Consider the following 18,234-nt stretch of genomic DNA (forward strand, 5'->3'; position numbering starts at 1 on the left):
TGCAGTAGCCCAGTGCCCTATGTTTATGATCACAAAGAGGCCTGAATGTTTCTCTGAGAGCAGTTATCTCCCTAGTTTCAATGACAGGATAAATGTTAGTGGTGTGATCTTCCCACATGCTCAGCCCCCCCAGTTCAGTGCCTGAACAGGTGGGAACGGTGCCAGGAAGACAGTGTAAATGACGTACACGTCTAGAAGTTTCAGTTTGTATTGGGCTGTGATTGTTGCAAGGATGAAAGTAATCTAGTTTTGATATTTTCATCTTGGAATATTCCTTGAGTTTTCTGCTTTGTGAACATTCTAAACACTGTTCTATGTAGAGATAGTTAAGCAGTTAATAAATTCCAGTGATAAATGAGTTTTCTTTAGTCCTAATAGAGGTTATCATAGTTCATTTTTAACTGCATGTATTGTGTATTAACACAGTTTTGTTCTCTTTGTGGAATTGCCAGACTATTCATTATGTAGTGCATAACACTGTCCACTAACACGCACATTTAGTGATGAAACAAGTGAAATGTGTGCTGATGGTGGGCGTGTTGGAGAGGTGAGGAGGGTGAGCATTGATGTTTAGGAAATTCAGCATGTGCACTGATGGTGGGTGTGGTGGAGATGTGAGGAGGGTGAGCATTGATGCTTAGGAAATTCAAAATGTGCACTAATGGCAGGCATGGTGGAGAGGTGAGGAGGGTGAGCATTGATGCTCAGGAAATTCAGAGGAGTTAATGTATGGATTGTTTTCCAAATAAAATAAGAAAAACACTAATTTTGTCAGAGGGAAGATTCATGTCCAGTACTTACATTAAAAACACCTCATAGTTTACTTAGAATGTTCACTTAATTTTATTTTGTTCTTTACTACTTTGCTTGTGTTGGGTGAGCGCACTTCTCATGTTGATAGCTGCCACCTCAAGATTTGGGGCTGGTGTTGGGGGGTCTGAGTTAAAGATGAACCTCTGTGATGTGCTGTGACTTGAGCTGTCCTGGGAGCACTGCACACACAGTTGCGTTGGGCCCTCCCTAATAAGGAGGAGGCAATGCAGCCTGTGGACGGCCAGGTCCCTGCAGAAATGGCGTGGGAGGCTCCTTCCAGCACTACTGGATGAAATGAGGCTCCTTAGGTGGAAAGCAGTTTTGTTTTCTGAAGCTTTTGCCGGCCAGTGTTGACTCTGATTTGCTTAGCAGTTCTAATTTTCAATTTTAACACAAACTCTAATCTGTTAAAATCTGTGTTCATCTTGAATCATTATAGCTTTTGGGCAAACGTCTTGTGTTTTAAAATTTGCATCTGTGAGTTTTGCTTGACATCCACAGTGTTGATAAGGAAGCGTTTGGGTGGCGTAGTGGAAACAGATTTAGATCAACAGAATGACTGTCACATGTGAGTTAGGTTACACTGAGTTACTCGTTTAACTTCCTCAGCCTTCTTTTTCTTCTTTGAGGGGTTCACCCCGTGGCTGCTCCTGGCTCTTTGCTGTGCTCCCTCCAGAGCCGTTTTCCCAGCCGCGTGCAGTGCTGTCACCCGTCACCCCCTGCCTTCAAGGTGACGTCCCGAGTACCCCCCTGCTGCAGCCTGTCTGGGGGCCTCTGCCAGCCTTGTGAGCCTCGGGCCCCCCGTCCCGACTGAGCTGCACGTGCCACCCTGAACTTGCTGTCTCTGGGTGTTCCTTTCCTTGTGCCACCCGTCTCAGGAAACGTCCCTGTCACCCAGTGCTTTAGACCAAACACCTTTCCACTGTCTGAACGCCTGTATTGTTCTCTTACTGCCTGTGGAAATCACCCTGTCAGCCACTCCTGCAGCAGAGGGCGCTTCAGTTCTTTCTTCCCACCCTGCTCCAGGCCGCCCTCTCTCACCTGCACTTCTCTCATCTCCTGTCCGTCTCCCCCGTTGTTTTCTGGGGCTGCCATAACAAAGTGCCACAGGCAGGGTGACTTCTAAACAACAGATCCGTGTTCCCACAGTCCTGGAGGCTGGAAGCCCGAGATGAGGGTGTGAGCAGGGCTAGTTCCTCCTGAGGCGTCTTTCCATGGCTCATAGATGGCGTCTTCTCCTGGGTCCTTCATCCCTCTGGGAGTGTAAGTGTCCTCATCTCTTCTTACAAGGGCGTCAGTCCTATTGGAATAGGATCCACTCTCCCGGTCTCATTTTACCTTAATTATCTCTTTAAAGCCCCTTTCTCCAAACAGCCCCATTCTGAGGTCCTGGGGTGCGGACTTCAACACAGGAATTTGGGTCCACAGTTCTGCCCGTAGCAGCCCCTTCCACTGTTCCCTCCGCAGTTTGTTCACACAGCACACACCAGGCATCACATCCTGCCGACAGCCGTCTGGTGATTTTGCATCACGGAATAAAACCTGGTGTCCTTTCCAGTCTCCCGGGATTACAGGAGCTGTTCCCGACTTTGCCTACCGTAGCTGTTCCGCACATGGCGGGAATGTTGTTCCTCAGCCTGGGCGAGCCTTACTTAACCTTTCCTTTCCTCACATCTGACTCACGTGCGACCTCATCAGAGAGTCCCTCCTCAGTAATTCTGTGTGAAATAGCAGCCCCCATCCAGCTGCCCCTTGTCCTGTTTTATTTTACTTCATAGAAGTTACTACCACCTTACTCTGTGTCTCCATGTTGACTTGTGTTCCCATGCTGCTCTGCATCCATGTGATATGTGTTCCCGTGCTGCCCTGCGTCCCTGTGACGTGTTTACGTACTGCCTTGCATCCATGTGACGGGGGTTCCCGTGCTGCCGTGCGTCCGTGTGACGTGCGTTCCCGTGCTGCCGTGCGTCCCTGTGACGTGCGTTCCCGTGCTGCCGTGCGTCCCTGTGACGTGCGTTCCCGTGCTGCCGTGCGTCCCTGTGACGTGCGTTCCCGTGCTGCGCTGCGTCCCTGTGGCGTGCTTTCCCTTGCTGCCATGCGTCCCTGTGACGTGCGTTCCCGTGCTGCCGTGCGTCCCTGTGACGTGGGAACCTGTGCAGTTGTGCGTCCCTGTGACGTGCGATCCCGTGCTGCTGTGCGTCCATGCGACGTGCGTTCCCGTGCTGCCGTGCGTCCCTGTGACGTGCGTTCCCGTGCTGCCCTGCGTCCCTGTGGCGTGCTTTCCCTTGCTGCCATGCGTCCCTGTGACGTGCGTTCCCGTGCTGCCGTGCGTCCCTGTGATGTGGGAACCTGTGCAGTTGTGCGTCCCTGTGACGTGCGATCCCGTGCTGCTGTGCGTCCATGCGACGTGCGTTCTCTTGCTGCTGTGCGTACCTGCGACGTGCGTTCCCTTGCTGCTGTGCGTCCATGTGACATGTTTCCGTGCTGCTGTGCGTCCCTGTGATGTGTGTTCCCGTGCTGCTGTGCGTCCCTGTGACGTGGGAACCCGTGCTGTTGTGCGTCCCTGTGACGTGTTCTTGTGCGGCTGTGTCCATGTGACGTGTTCCCGTGCTGCTGTGCGTCCCTGCGACGTGCGTTCCTTTGCTGCTGTGCGTTCCTTTGCTGCTGTGCGTCCCTGCGACGTGCGATCCCGTGCTGCTGTGTGTTCATGTGACGTGCGTTCCCGTGCTGCTGTGCGTCCCTGTGACGTGCATTCCCTAGTAATGTGTATGTGCTCATGACGTGCCTGTGTTAGGCCATTCTTGCATTGCTATAAAAAATACTTGAGACCGGGTAATTTATAAAGAAAAGAGGTTTAATTGGCTGATTCTGCAGGCTGTACAGGAAGCGTGGCACCAGCATCTGCTTGGCTTCTGGGGAGGCTTCAGGGAGCTTGGAGCTTTCACTCACAGCAGAAGGCGAAGCGGGAGAAGGCGTCATGTGATGGAAACAGGAGTAAGGCGGGGGCGGGGGGTGCCCCACATCCAAGCAGCCAGATCTGGTGAGAGCTCACCCACTATTGTGAGGTCAGCATCAGGCTATGAGGAATCCTCCCCCATGAGCCAGACACCCCCACCAGGCCCCGCCTCCAACACAGGGGATTCCAGTTCAGCATGAGATTTGGGCTGGGACAAATTTCCAAACTATCAGTTCCAGTACTAGTACTTGTGTATATATGACATACCTCTCCATACTAACGTGTGTGTGTGTGTGTCTGTGTGTGTGGTCTCTCTCTTTTGCTAGAACATAAGTTCTCTGAGGGCAGGGGCTTTACCAGGGGTCTTCACTCCAGAGTTCCTACCTGCTAGATTGAGCATAGTTTTGCATGTGTGCATGTCAGAAGCTGTCTGTCCTCTTCTGCATTGTGTAAGCAGCACCTGGGCTGGGGGTGGGGACTGGCACTCTGTCACCCCCTGATAAATATTTGTTGGATGAATATACAGATTTTCTTACAGAGCTGGCTGTAATGTGTTTGTTTTAGCCTTGGCCTTTGACAGGGGGCTTGATGTTACAAAGGAAAATAGACTCTTATGACTATAGCAATAGAATTCTAAGTATATTTTAAATAGGCTCTTGAGAATGAAAATGCCTTTTTGTAATGTGATAAATTACTGACTTTCATTTGTATTTGGTTAGTTTTATATTGCATTTCTACTAGTAACTGATGAAAGCTTAAATGTTGAAAATCATTTTATTTGCCATTCCGTTGATGCGTGGAAATAAATGGTAGTTCAGTTGACAATGTTGTGGATTCCACTTTTTTTTTCTGTACGAGATGGTCGTAGAGTTGATGGGTGTTCACGGGCAGCAGTTATGGGGCAGAGGAGGACATACTCATCACAGTGGCCGGCACCGGGCTCCTAGTGGTGATCATCATGATGGATATGTCCTCAAGAGATTAATGAGAACCATCTATTTTGTAGCTATGTCAGAAGAAACTCAAGATTTCCAGGAAATGTCTTTCTTTTCTGGCCTTCCCTTTGGCAGCAGATATCTGGGGAAGATGAAGTAGAGTGCTCTGACAAGGACGAGCCCGACCTCGATGGGGATGTGTCCAGCGACTGCCCCACCATCCGCGTCCCACTGACATCCCTCAAGAGCCACCAGGGCGTGGTCATCGCCGCCGACTGGCTGGTTGGGGGGAAGCAGGCTGTGACTGCCTCCTGGGACCGGACGGCAAACCTGTACGACGTGGAGACATCCGAGCTCGTTCACTCTCTGACAGGTGCCTGGGTTCTCTGAGTCCGCCGCCTCCTGGCTGTGCATGTTAGTTTATGTCCATGGGTTATGTCTGACCTTGCCAGTTACTTCTTGACCAGAATGAGTCTCTGTGTTCTTGGCTCTTCTGTGGTAATTTTTGGAGATTCTTTCTATTAATAATAGAACTATTGGTAGCTAAATTTATTTTGTCTTCAGGGGTTTTAAATTGTAGCATGTAGTATCTAGATATTGGACATATGGTAGTTGTATTCGTTTTCCATTGCTCTGTAACAAATTTCCACAATCTTAGTGTCTTAAAACGACAGGAATTGACGGCCTCATGGTTTCCCAGGTCAGGAATTCTGGGCCCGTGGTAGCTGCTCTTCTCCCTGGGCCCTCAAAGACCTAAGTGAGGGTGCTGCCTGGTCAGGACCTCCCCGAGGCTGCAGTCCTCTTCCAAGCCTGCTGGTCATTGGAGGAGCTCCTTCTTGCAGCTGGAGTTTGAGGCCCTGTCTTCTTGCCGGCTGCCAGCCGGGGCTCCTCTGGGCGTGCAGAGGCTGTGCCTGGCCCCGGGGCCCCTGCACAGGGCTTGCCTTTCCCACACAGCAGCCACTTTCCTCTGCAGCTGGAGCTCCCCTGCTGCTCTGAACTCTCCAACTTCAGGGACCCTTTTTAAGGGCTAGGCCAGACCACCCAGGACAATGTTCCCTTTGATGAAGTCAAAGTCAACTCATTTAGGGACCTTAATTACATCTGCAAAATCCTTTTTGCCTTATAATGTATCATAATTACCAGAAAGATAATCTCATCCTATTTACAGGCTCTGCCCTAACTGAAGGGAAGGGTGTTAGGCATGCACGGGGTGGGGGTGGCTTGGGGCCATCTTGGGATTCTGCCTGCTGCAGTTGCTTCTGCGAATCTGTCTCTAAGTGCATTTCCTGCATGAGCGTTAAAGATTGTATTCGACTGAGGACCCATAGCGTTGTATCATTAGAAGGTATTCTAAGCAAAGAATTAAGATTTAAGTGGTTCTCACATTCAACCTGTTAATTTGCCTGACCTTCTAACTGTTAGGGTCAGAAAATGGGTTATGCACCTGTTTGGTTTTCTGTTCCTTTGACATGGACGGCTGAAAGGACTTCAGCTTCTGAGGGAAAACCTGCCCCACTGTGACCCACATGCTGCTGAGTGATTCCATTAGGTCAGGTTCACATTCTCAGAGAGACGGCTTCTTGGGTTCTTGTGCTGTTGAAAAGCGTCTCTCTCAGAGTGCTCCTCAGGTGATGACCTTGTGTTTTGCCATCTTGGTTACAGGGCACGACCAGGAGTTGACGCACTGCTGCACACACCCCACCCAGCGGCTCGTGGTGACCTCCTCCCGTGACACGACTTTCCGCCTCTGGGATTTCAGGGACCCCTCCATCCACTCGGTGAATGTTTTCCAGGGACACACGGAGTGAGTTGCGGTAGTTTAGACATCTGTCCTTAGTCATGAAAAAGTTCTGTGGGTTGACATGAAAACTTAATTCTAGCCTTAATTTTCAATATTTCCGATTCTACTATCTTTCAAAAAAACGACTACCTTTCAAATTCTGCTATTCTTTTTCTAAACATTTAGCTCCATTTTGGCTATTTCAAAGGATGTAGGAGATTAAGAGAAGGCACCCGCCGAAGTTCTCTCAAGAAGTTTAATGCAGACAGAATGGGGGAGTGGGTGGAGAGGGTTAGAGAAGAGCAGGGCTGCCAGAGCCTGTAGCTGAGCACAGGGGCTGGCCACGCCACCATAGGAGCCACGGGAGCTGTTACTGCCACCCACGGGGCGTCTCCTGGATCTTTTCCATCTAGTTTTTGTTATTACACGTGTCTGCGTGGTATATTCTGGGAGAAGGTACACACATAGACGCGCAAACACAGACATAGACCCTCAATCCAGTGTGTCCGTCTCTGCTTGGGTTTCTCTCCGGCAACTCAAGTGTAAGGTCTTTTTTTTCTGAGACGGAGTCTCGCTCTGTCGCCCAGGCTGGAGTGCAGTGGCGCTATCTCGGCTCACTGCAAGCTCTGCCTCCCGGGTTCACGCCATTCTCCTGCCTCAGCCTCCCGAGTAGGTGGGACTACAGGCACCCGCCACCATGCCTGGCTAGTTTTTTGTATTTTTAGTAGAGATGGGGTTTCACCGTGATAGCCAGGATGGTCTCGATCTCCTGACGTCGTGATCCGCCTGTCTCGGCCTCCCAAAGTGCGGGGATTACAGGCGTGAGCCACCGTGCCCAGCCGTGTAAGGTCTTAACAGAACTCTTCAGTTCTTTCCGTGACCGCCTCCTTCCCCCAGTCTGGCCCTGCTCAGTCAATGATGAGACCGTCTGCCCAGTCACGGGGGCTGTCTACCTAGAGTGTTCCCTGGTTCTTCTCTTTTAATCTCTGTTCCCCGTTCCCCCATCATGCCCCATTGTGGTCCACTGGCAAGTCTCCTGCCAGCCATGCCTGTGGGATCTTCCCGGCCGCTCCTCGCTCCTCCATGCTCCCCCTACCTCCCACCAGTGCTGCTCTCCACCCCGACGTCTGGATAAGCAGTGCGCATTGAAAGGTTTATAAATGAACTCCAAATATGAAAATCTGTTTTATATGTTTAACGTTAGTTACTAAGTTTTAGATTTAATGTTCAAAATGTTAGTAAGATGTTGGAAAGAAAAATAGGACTTTTTGTTTGTTTGTTTGTTTGTTAATAGACGGAGTCTCTTTCTGTCGCCCAGGCTGAGTGCAGTGGTATGATCTCGGCTCACTGCAGCCTCTGCCTCCCGGGCTCAAGTGATTCTCCTGCCTCAGCCTCCCTAGTAGCTGGGATTACAGGCGCCCACCACCACGCCTGGTTAATTTTTGTATTTTTAGTAGAGGTGGGGTTTCACCATATTGGTTGGGCTGGTCTTGAACTCCTAACCTCAGGTGATCCGCCTGCCTCAGCCTACCAAAGTGCTGGGATTATAGGTGTGAGCCATCGCGTCTGGCCAGGACAACGTTTTTAAAAAGAAGCTTGAGATTGGAAAGCTAATTCCTTGACTCTGAGGCTGGAACGGGAGCAGGCAGCAGTCACGACCATGCGTAGAGATTTTTATGGCAGCCTGGGTCTGTTCTGGGGGCATCACACGCATTAAACTGCTCCGTCCTGACATCAGGTCAGCGTTTATTCTGCCAGCTCCGTCAGCGATAGCCACAGTAATACAGACCTCCCGGTGGTCAGTGGCTGAATGCAGCACTGTGTTGTTGCTGCATCAGGGTGCAGCAGGTGCTGAGCTGGGCCCCCATGAGCTCTGCCACATGGGCCTGACCCCGCTGCAGGCCAGCTCATTGGTGAGGAAGATGCTGCGGCTCGGGGAGCGCTGCTTCCCATGCATGTTAGCTTGGATGTGGTGCTCCCCGACGTCCACCAGATGCAGAGGGGCCCCACAGCAAAGCCCTGGCTGGACCTGGGCCTGCCACCTGGCAACACTGTGCAGGGCGGGGCAGAGGGGCCGCATGACTGCCCTGCTGTTCCTCATGAGAATTCACTGGAAGGGCAGTCAGAGGCCTAGAGGACGGGAGGAGCAAGACGGTCTCACTCCTGCGCCTGCAGTGCTTTCCTAAGCTTTTTGTTTAGAAAAGTCTCAAGCCTACATAAAAACCAACAGAGTAGTACAGTGTACCCACAAACCCTTCACCTAGGTTCGCCTGTTATATTGCAGTACTGCTGTCTCTTTACACGTGTACACACCTCTCTCTGAAACATACGCCCAGTAACCCTTCACCTAGGTTCACCTGTTGTATTGCAGCACCGCTGTCTCTCTTTACACATGTGTACACACCGCTGTCTGTAACACACAACACGCACTACCCTGTCACCTAGGTTCGCCTGTTGTATTGCAGCACTATCTCTCTTTACACATGTGTACACGCCTCTCTCTGAAACACACGCCCACTTCCCCTTCACCTAGGTTTGCCTGTTGTTGTATTGCAGCACTGCTGTCTCTCTTTACACATGTGTACACACCTGTCTGTAACAGACACGCCCACTTATCCTTCACCTAGGTTCACCTGTTGTATTGCAGCACTGCTGTCTCTGTAGATGTGTACACACCTCTGTCTATAACACACACTTGTATATTTTCTTTGGCTGAGCCCTTTGAAAGGAAAACTCCAGCATGCATTTTCTAAGAATAAGGATGTTCTGATACAGTACCATTGTTCAAATAAGAAAATTAGTAAAAATTCTATGGCATCCTTTATCTGGTCCATATTTAAATTTACTCAGTTCTCCCCAAAATGTCTTTGATACTTTTATTAGAGCTAGGATTTAATCAGGATTCTCTCATCACATTTAGATATTATGTCCTTTGGCTTCTTTTAATCTAGAATGGTCCTTCCCCCATGTTTTGTTACTTTTTAGGATGTTGAGTTTTTTGGTGAAGAATCCAAGCCTGCTCTTTTGTAGAACGCCCCTCATTCTGCATTTTTCTTATGACTTCCTTTAAAGTGCCCCTCTGCTGTGCTATTGGTGTGCTGAAGCGCTCCTGCGGTTAAGATGGCGTCTGCAGGTCTGCCTGCCAGAGGTGCTCTCCTGTTTCAAATAGCGAAGCGACACTATTCCACGGATGTTAATTCCCCAGTGACCTTTCCTCGGTCCAGGGCCTCAGCTCATTGTTATGCTGAGTTCTGCAGAAGGGGATCTTTGTAATTCTGTCTACACTGGTTAGTTGGCACTGTGTTTTTTGAGTGATAGCGAGCATAGACACCTGCACTTTGTTGGTGTTGGTGGTTGTGGTCCCTGTAATTGCTTTGATTTTGGCTCCTGAGTGCCTCCCCCACCCCACCGTGGGACCTGCAGGGCCCTGAGTGCCACCGTCCTGGCACAGCTCCCTGCCCCAGGCTGGGACGACCCAGCAGCTCTCACTGCATTGACTCTGGTCATCTGTATGGAGCACAAAAATCTGTGAGAGCTTTGTGAATTGGGTGAAGAGGGTAGTTTTGTGTCTAGAGAGCAGGGCAGCTTCCTATGTGCTTCCAATATGGGGGTTGCAGGGATAGGCCAGTGTGCCCTGCTGTGCCTGTCCCCTTTGAGGGCAGGATGGAAAGGCCGAAGAATTCCATCCAGAGGAGGACGCAGTGGAGCCAGGGCTTGGTGAGTTGCTGGTTTGTGCCAGGCACTGTTGGAGCCCCTGGCATCACCCCAGTGCAGAGAGAGAAACTGAGGCATGAGGAGGCCAGGTGGTTTGCTGAGGGTTTGGCTCTAGGGGGTCATTCCAGAGCAGTCCCTCCTGGTGCCTTCAAGGTGCCTCTTGTGTTATTTAAGACCCTTCTAGTCCTGTATTGTCTCTGTTCAGTTGCCATATTTAATTGGAAGATTTTATTTTTGTTTTGTGTAAAAAGAAAAGTTTTTGTATTTATGTCACCAGAGTTGATTGCAAGTGCATGTTTTCGCTTCTAAGGCTGTTGCAACCGTGTGGTCTTGGCCATTTGACTGTGAAGTGTAGTCAGTGCTGGTGGCATCTTTAAAATATCTGCTTAGGCTGGGCGCGGTGGCTCACGCCTGTAATCCCAGCACTTTGGGGATCACCTGAGGTTGGGAGTTTGAGACCAGCTTGACCAACATGGAGAAACTCTGTCTTTACTAAAAATACAAAATTAGCCAGGTGTGGTGGTGCACGCCTGTAATCCCAGCTACTTGGGAGGCTGAGGCAGGAGAATCGCTTGAACCCGGGAGGTGGAGGTTGCGGTGAGCCGAGATCACGCCGTTGCACTCCAGCCTGGGCAATGAGCAAAACTCCAAACTCCGTCTCAGAAAAAAAAAAATTCTGGTTAATTTGTGGTACATTTTTGCAGCTAGTGGATACATGAAACAATGGTTGTATTTTAGAGAGCTGTACTCATGAAGAATGTAGTAACTGTTATGAAAAAGTTCTTACTAATGTGGACCTATGAATACAGTTTCCTAGGGTTTATGTCTTCCTATTGGAATCAGGTGTGGGGGTAGTGTAAGGTGGAGTGTGTAATTCCCGTGTGCCCTTTCTCCCACATGGGTCTTCCAAGCTGTAGGCTATGCTTCCATTCACCTGAACCATGGGGGTGAGGTGAACGTGGACCAGACCTGCCCGGGCCATGCTTACTCAGATCGTTTATGCTTTCTTTTTTCTTACTCAAATTATCATGAACTAGCGTATCTTGTTGGTGTGTACATCCAAAAATACGTTTTGAAAAGATCTCTCTTTGGTGCTAATTTTGTTGCTGTGTCGGGGCGAGTCCGCTGGGCTGTTGGACATTCAGCTTCCCCTCACCGGCCTGGCGCTTCCTCAGCTGTGCTCATGCAGGATGAGGGCTTGGTCAGCAGGTGGAGCCGTGGACGCCTTTATTGAACACAAACCCTTCCTGACATCAGATCAGCTGTAAACCTTTAGACGTGCCTCATAATGAGAAAAGCGGGAAATGAGTCATTTTACAAAAATGTTTCATCTGGGCCGGGCGCGGTGGCTCACGCCTGTAATCCCAGCACTTTGGGAGGCCGAGGTGGGCGGATCACGAGGTCAGGAGATCGAGACCACGGTGAAACCCCATCTCTACTAAAAATACAAAAAATTAGCCGGGCGCAGTGGCGTGCGCCTGTAGTCCCAGCTACTCGGGAGGCTGAGGCAGGAGAATGGCGTGAACCCGGGAGGCGGAGCTTGCAGTGAGCCGAGATCGCGCCACTGCACTCCAGCCTGGGCGACAGAGTGAGACTCCATCTCAAAAAAAAAAAAAAAAAAAAAAAAAATGTTTCATCTGAGGTGTCTTCTTAGTAACACTTGCCTTTGTCTCCGGCATGGGTTTTGTAGGTTCGAGCCAATACGACAAATAAAACCTACAGAGTGCGTGATCCTTACAAATGTGTAGAGCTGTGCATCCGTGCCACAGCACACCTGGGTGAGGTCCTGGCAGTGCTGGTTTAGGTCCTGAGGTGTGCTTCCGCGCCACAGCAGAAGTGCGGGTTTAGTTCCTGAGATGTGCATCCGCGCCACAGTACACCTGGGTGACTACCGGAGTGCGGGTTTAGTTCCTAAGAGGAATGGCCAGGTTGTGTGTGTGTGTTCCGTTTGATCACTTGTCTGGGACGTTCTGAACATGAGTTGTAAGAGCACACCCTGGGTCTCCTGCCTTCCCTGCCACCATGTCATTCTGAGGGACCCTCTGCGCCAGGGGTTTCTCTGCAGTGGCCACGGCATCGCCAAGGACATCCGTGAGCCTCCGATGCGTGTCCAGCGTGTTAGCGCCCAGACCCACAGGGCCTGGCACCCTGATAGGTGGGAATGTTCGCCCAGGGCTGGGCCTGAGGCCTGCAGGACTGCCTGCTCATCCAGGAAGTAGCTCTGCCGGTTTTACAGGGTGATCCTGAGTTCTTTTCACTAGTTCTTTTCCTGAGCATTGAAAGCAAAAGTCAGACATGTGTTCTTAGGAAGTTTGCTGTTCTTGTTGATGTAGGCTGGAAAGTTATTTGCAGGGTGTTTTTAGTGATACCCCTTAAACAGAGGCAGTATTTCTTCAACATGTGTGACTAAAAATACCCTTTCTCACATAATTTATATTAACATGATGTGGAATGTGCTTTTCAAAGTTTTATCTTAGGGCGTATTTTCACTTGTAGGAACTAAGCGTAAATTCTTTAGTATAGTATGTTGGAATCTAATGTCTTTTATAATGTAAATAATTAACTGTCTAGTTAAGGTGAATTGCTGTATATTGGGTTTTCTTAAGGCAAGAAGTAGCTCTAAAGGCTTAAGGGTAACTGGCCCAGTTTTGTGATCCAGTTTCCAGGAGAGATTTTTCGCCACTTTCTTTTTTTTCTTACTGTAATCCCCATACTTTTACTTGCATTCTGTGCCTTTTTGAAAGACTGGAGTTTGAGTTCCAATGCTTCACTGTAAGAAAGAAAAGTGTAGCGAAATGGGTCCCCTGAAACGTGTGGTCATTACGTTTGCTGGATGGGGATGGAGCTCCGTGCTGTGAGCTGCTGAAGCCTTTGATCCTACGTGTTTAGAAGGACCAGTCACCTTTTCCTTTTGATGTGTCTTATTTCTTTTCACTCTGTGTTATGGCATCTCTGTATTATAGCAGGAATTTTACCATGATAGTACTTAGTTGGCGTAACTGTGTGGCTGTTTTTATTTGACTGTTTTTTAGTGACCCAGTGTGTACTGATTTATATGAAAAGCAATTTTAGATACTTCATATAGCAGAAATGTGAAGTTGTAGTATGTGTTGTTCTTAGAAATAATAAAAAGGCTTAATTTGAAAATTTCAGTGTGTCACAGGAATTCAGCTGTTGGTGGCTATCTCTCTCTCTTTTTTTTTTTTTTTGTGAGATGGAGTCTCGCTGTGTTGCCCAGGCTGGAGTGCAGTGGCGCAATCTCGGCTCACTGCAACCTCCACCTCCTGGGTTCAAGCGATTCCCCTGCCTCAGCCTCCCGAGTAGCTGGGACTACAGGCATGTGCCTTGGTGGCTATTTCTTATACCTTGTTTGATTGCACTCCGTAGATTGATGTTTTTTACAAATGAAGGTCTGTGGACCCCAGCCCTGGCTGAGCAGGTCTGTTGGTGCCAGTTTTCCAACAGCACATGCTCACTTCCTGCCTCTCTCTCACATTTTGGTCATTCTCACAGTATTTCTTACTTTTTCATTGTGATTATATGAGGGTGGTCAGTGACTTTTGCTGTAACTGTTATAATTGGTTTTGAGGCCCTGGGAAGCTTGCCCATAGAAGACAGTGAACTTAGTCGATAAATCGTGTGTGTTCCGACTGCCCCACTAACTGGCTGTTCCTTCGTCTCTCACCTTCTCCTAATGCCTCTGACTTCATGAGTGAGACACAACACTATTGAAATTAGGCCAATTAACATCCCTATAGCAGCCTCTCAGTGTTGAAATGAAGAGTTGCGTGTCCCTCACTTGAAAGCTGGAAATGACGAAGCTTAGTGAGGAAGATGTGTCGAAGGCAGAGAGGCTGAAAGCTGGGCATCCTGCACCGGACAGCCAGGTTCTGAATGCAAAGGAAAAGTTCCGGAAGGAAAGTAAAACTGCTACTCCAGTGAACACAGGAATGATAAGAACACAATCCTAATGCTGATACGAAGGAAGTTTAAGTGGTCTGGATTGATTAAACCAGCCACAACATTCCCTTTAGCCAAAGCCTAATCCAGAGCAGGGCCCTGACTCTTCAATTCTGTGAGGGCTTAGAGAGGTGAGGGAGCTGCGGAAGAAAAGCTGGAAGCTGGCAGAGGTTGGTTTATGAGGTTTAAGGAAGGAAGCCGTCTCCATAACATGAGAGTGCAAGGTGAAACAGCAAGTGCTGATGGAGAAGCTGCAGCAAGTTCTCCAGAAGATCCAGCTGGGATCATCGATGAAGATGACCGTGTTTAATAACAGATTTTCAGTGTAGACAAAACAGCCTTCTGTTAAAGAAGATGCCATCTAGAACTCTCCTAGCTAGAGAAGAGAAGTCACTACCTGGCTTCGAAGGACAGACTGATGCTCCTGTGAGGGGCTAGTACAGCTGGTGACTTATAGTTGAAGCCAGTGCTCATTTACCATTCTGAAAATCCTAGGGCCCTTAAGAATTATGTGAAACCTACTCTGCCTGTGCTCTATAAATGGATCACCAAAGGCTGGATGAGAGCACATCTGTTTACACCATGGTTTCTGAATATTTTGAGCCTATTGTTGAGGCTACTGCTCAGGAAAAAGGTTTTTTTTCAAAATTGTCCTGCTTATTGACAGTGCACCTAAGGGCTCTGATGGAGATGTACAAGGAGATGAATGGTGTTTTCATGCCTGGTAACACAACCCCCATTCTGCAGCCCATGGTTCAAGGAGTCATTTTGACTTTCGAGTCTTATTATTTAAAAAATACACTTCGTAAGGCTATAGCTGCCATAGATAGTGATTCCTCTGATGGACCTTGGCAACGTCAATTCAGCACCTTCTGGAAAGGATTTATCATTCTGGTCGCCATTCAGAACACTTGTGATTCATGGGAGAAGGTCAAAATGTCACAGGAATTTGAGAGACGTTGAGGGGTTCAAGGCTTCAATGGAGAAAGTCACTGCAGGTGTGGTGGAAACAGGAAGATAACTAGGATTAGAAGTGGATCCTGAAGATGGGACTGAATTGCTACAATCTCACGATAAACTTGAATGGACGAGGAACTGCTTCTTATGGATGAGCAAAGAAAGTGGTTTCTTGAGTGGGAATGTACTCTTGGTGAAGATGCTGTGAACATTGTTTAAATGACAGCAAAGGATTTTGAATATTCCATAAACTTCAGTGGTAAAGCAGTGGTAGGGTTTGAGAGGACTGACTCCAGTTTTGAGGTTCAATTGTGGGTAAAATGCCTTTTTTTTTTTTTTTTGAGATGGGAGTCTCGCCCTGTTGCCTAGGCTATAGTGCAGTGGTGCTATCTTGGCTCACTGCAACCTCCGCCTCCCAGGTTCAAATGATTCTTCTGCCTCAGCCTCCCGAGTAGCTGGGATTACAGGCACCTGCCACCATGCCTGGCTAATTTTTACATTTTTAGTAGAGACAGAGTTTCACCACGTTGGCCAAGCTGGTCTCAAACTGCTAACCTCAAATGATCCACCTGCCTTGGCCTCCCAAAGTGCTGGGATTACAGGCGTGAGCCACCATGCCCGGCCCCAGTAAAATGCTTTTAAACAGCATCACATGCGGTAGAGAAATCTTTTGTAAAAGGAGAAATCAATTGCTATAGCAGACTCCATTGCTGTCCTATTTTAAGAAATTGCCCCAGCCTTCAGCAGCCACCACCCTTATCAGTCAGCAGCCATCAGCATCGAGGCAGGACCCTCCACCAGCAAAAAGATTATGACTCACCAAAGGCTCAGATGACTGTTAGTGTTTTTTAGTGGTAAAATTTATCTTACTTAAGAAATGCACATTGTGTTTTTAGAGGTAATGCGGTTGCTCACTTAACAGACTACAAGATGGTGTGGCTATGGCTTCTGTATGCACCGGAAAACCAGACAGCTCTTGTGATCCGCCTTACTGCGATCTTCACCTCACAGCGTGTTCTGGAATGAACGGAACCCGCAGAAGCTCCGAGATTGCCTGTGTTTGTCCTAACCACCAGGAGCTGCAGCTGGAAGTCAGTGCTTTTCACCTGAACTAAGTTCTTTTCTGTTCGTGTGTTTTTCACCCGGCAGTGTAATTCCATAAGCCTGGCCCTCTCCTGGCTGCTGCATTCCCTTGCACACACCCAGGGGGCTGAACCCACACGCAGGCCAGTCCAGCGTGGGCCCTCACTGTGCAGACTGTGGGTGAATAGACGTGCCTGCAAGAGGCTTTTGCTGTCATGACATTTGCCTGTTTAGATCTCATCCTCAGCCCTCAGACCCCCCTCAGCACACCCCAGTCCCGTAGAGTTTTCCTCCCCTCCCCATCTCCCTTTTTTGTTTGTTTTTTTTGTTGTTGTTATTTTGGTTGCTATAAAAAGGAGCTGACAGGCGAGGCGTCACTGGCCATTAAGCCTCCTCTGTGGGTGGCGGGTGGCCCTGCCTTGTGCCGGGCTGGCAGTGTTTGCAATGCGGATAAACTTTAGCATTGAAAAAAATAGGAGATCATCTCAACATGGATGCAATATTCGAGGATGCAAAGTTTTTTGTTTTCTTCCTTTTTAATTCTTTACAAATGATTTTAACTTTATTCCCAAAATGTGGTCTTTGGTGCTTTCTTCTAAAGAAAACAAAACACACATCTAACCAAACAAAATTTTAAAAAATCAGTTGAGAAATTATAATAATCCCTTTGAAGTGATGACATGTTTGTGTGCTTTTATTTCCAAACACCTGGGAGAGAGATTTGGTACTAAACACTTGAGTTCGAGATCGTGGGCTCAGAAAGGTAAACACAGTTTTGCAGCTTGTGTCATGGTGGTAACAGTTTTCGTTATGCTTTTAAAGGGAAAAGATGTTTGGAAATCGACATTTTTAACTGGATGATGGGCAGTTTTAATTGCACCTGAACTTTGTGCTTGGTCACAGTCAGCATGCAGGCGTCAGCTTGGGTGTGGGCCTCTGGGTGCTGTATGGCCAGCTGGCCGCCTGGGAGGTGGGTGTTGGAAAGGCCACATGTGGTCTCTGAATCAGTTTGCTTTCCACTTTCAGATCTGCTTTCTTTTTGGTGATGGCTTTTGAGTCCTTGTCTGTGGGGAAGGTGGAGAGCCAGCCGTCTACCAGGTGGTGACTTTGCGGACAGCAGGGCCCTGTGGAAGGGCCTCTGGGGCGGAAGTGACATGGAGATGAGGACGGCCTGCAGACTGCGGGGCCTTGGAAGCACACCTGTGTCTCCTCTCAGTGTTACATCCCCTACCCATATGCCTGAAAGCTTGGTGGTTGTCTTTTTAATTAGATTACATTAGAGTACTTTAACAAAATGTTGTATGTATTCATAGGGTGTGAGTGCAGTTTTGCTACCTTGATGTACTCCACTCAGGTGAGGCCAGGGCCTTCAGCATACCCCTCATTGGAGTGATGCTCGTTGCACGCACCAGGCAACCTCCCGTCATCCACCCCGCCCCAGGTCTCCACTCTGTCCATCAGTCCTGTATCCACCCCACCCTGGGTTGTCTCTGCCCTGTCCATCAGTCCTCCTGTCATCCCCCCTGCCCTGGGTCATCTCTGCCCTGTCCATCACCCACCCCGCCCCGGGTCTCCGCCCTGTCTGTCAGTCCTCCCGTCACCCACCCCGCCCTGGGTCTCCGCCCTGTCTCTCAGTCCTCCTGTCACCCACCCCTCCCCGGGTCTCTGCCATGTCTCTCAGTCCTCCCGTCACCCACCCCACCCTGGGTCTCTGTCTGGTCTCTCAGTCCTCTCGTCACCCACCTCACCCTGGGTCTCCACCCTGTCTGTCAGTCCTCCCGTCACCCACCTCACCCTGGGTCTCCACCCTGTCTGTCAGTCCTCCCGTCACCCACCCCGCCCCGGGTCTCTGTCCTGTCTCTCAGTCCTCCCGTCACCCACCTCACCCTGGGTCTCCACCCTATCTGTCAGTCCTCCACTGTCCCTGTGTGCACGTAGTTTTGCTCCCACTTGCCAGTGAGGACACACGCTCTTTGTCTTTCAGTGTTTGCATTGTTTCACTTAAGATAATGGCCCCCAGTTCTATCCATGTTGCT

General features: G+C 49.2%; 1 protein-coding gene across 10 annotated transcripts in view; it reads left to right on the forward strand.

Moving 5' to 3' along the window:
* Positions 1-18,234, forward strand: part of WDR37 (WD repeat domain 37) — a 100,029-nt gene that overhangs the window by 42,344 nt on the left and 39,451 nt on the right. For 5 of the 10 annotated variants that reach the window (XM_019034565.4, XM_055353748.2, XM_019034564.3 and 2 more), the window contains exons 10-11: positions 4,840-5,077; positions 6,367-6,508. In XM_019034565.4, the coding sequence (XP_018890110.1) occupies positions 4,840-5,077; positions 6,367-6,508 (380 nt within the window). The remainder of the gene's footprint in view (positions 1-4,839; positions 5,078-6,366; positions 6,509-18,234) is intronic. The other 5 variants (XM_063709842.1, XM_063709841.1, XM_019034566.4 and 2 more) reach the window with 1 other exon arrangement.

This window comes from Gorilla gorilla, chromosome 8 (genome assembly GCF_029281585.2).
Source record: "Gorilla gorilla gorilla isolate KB3781 chromosome 8, NHGRI_mGorGor1-v2.1_pri, whole genome shotgun sequence".
NCBI lineage: Eukaryota > Metazoa > Chordata > Mammalia > Primates > Hominidae > Gorilla > Gorilla gorilla.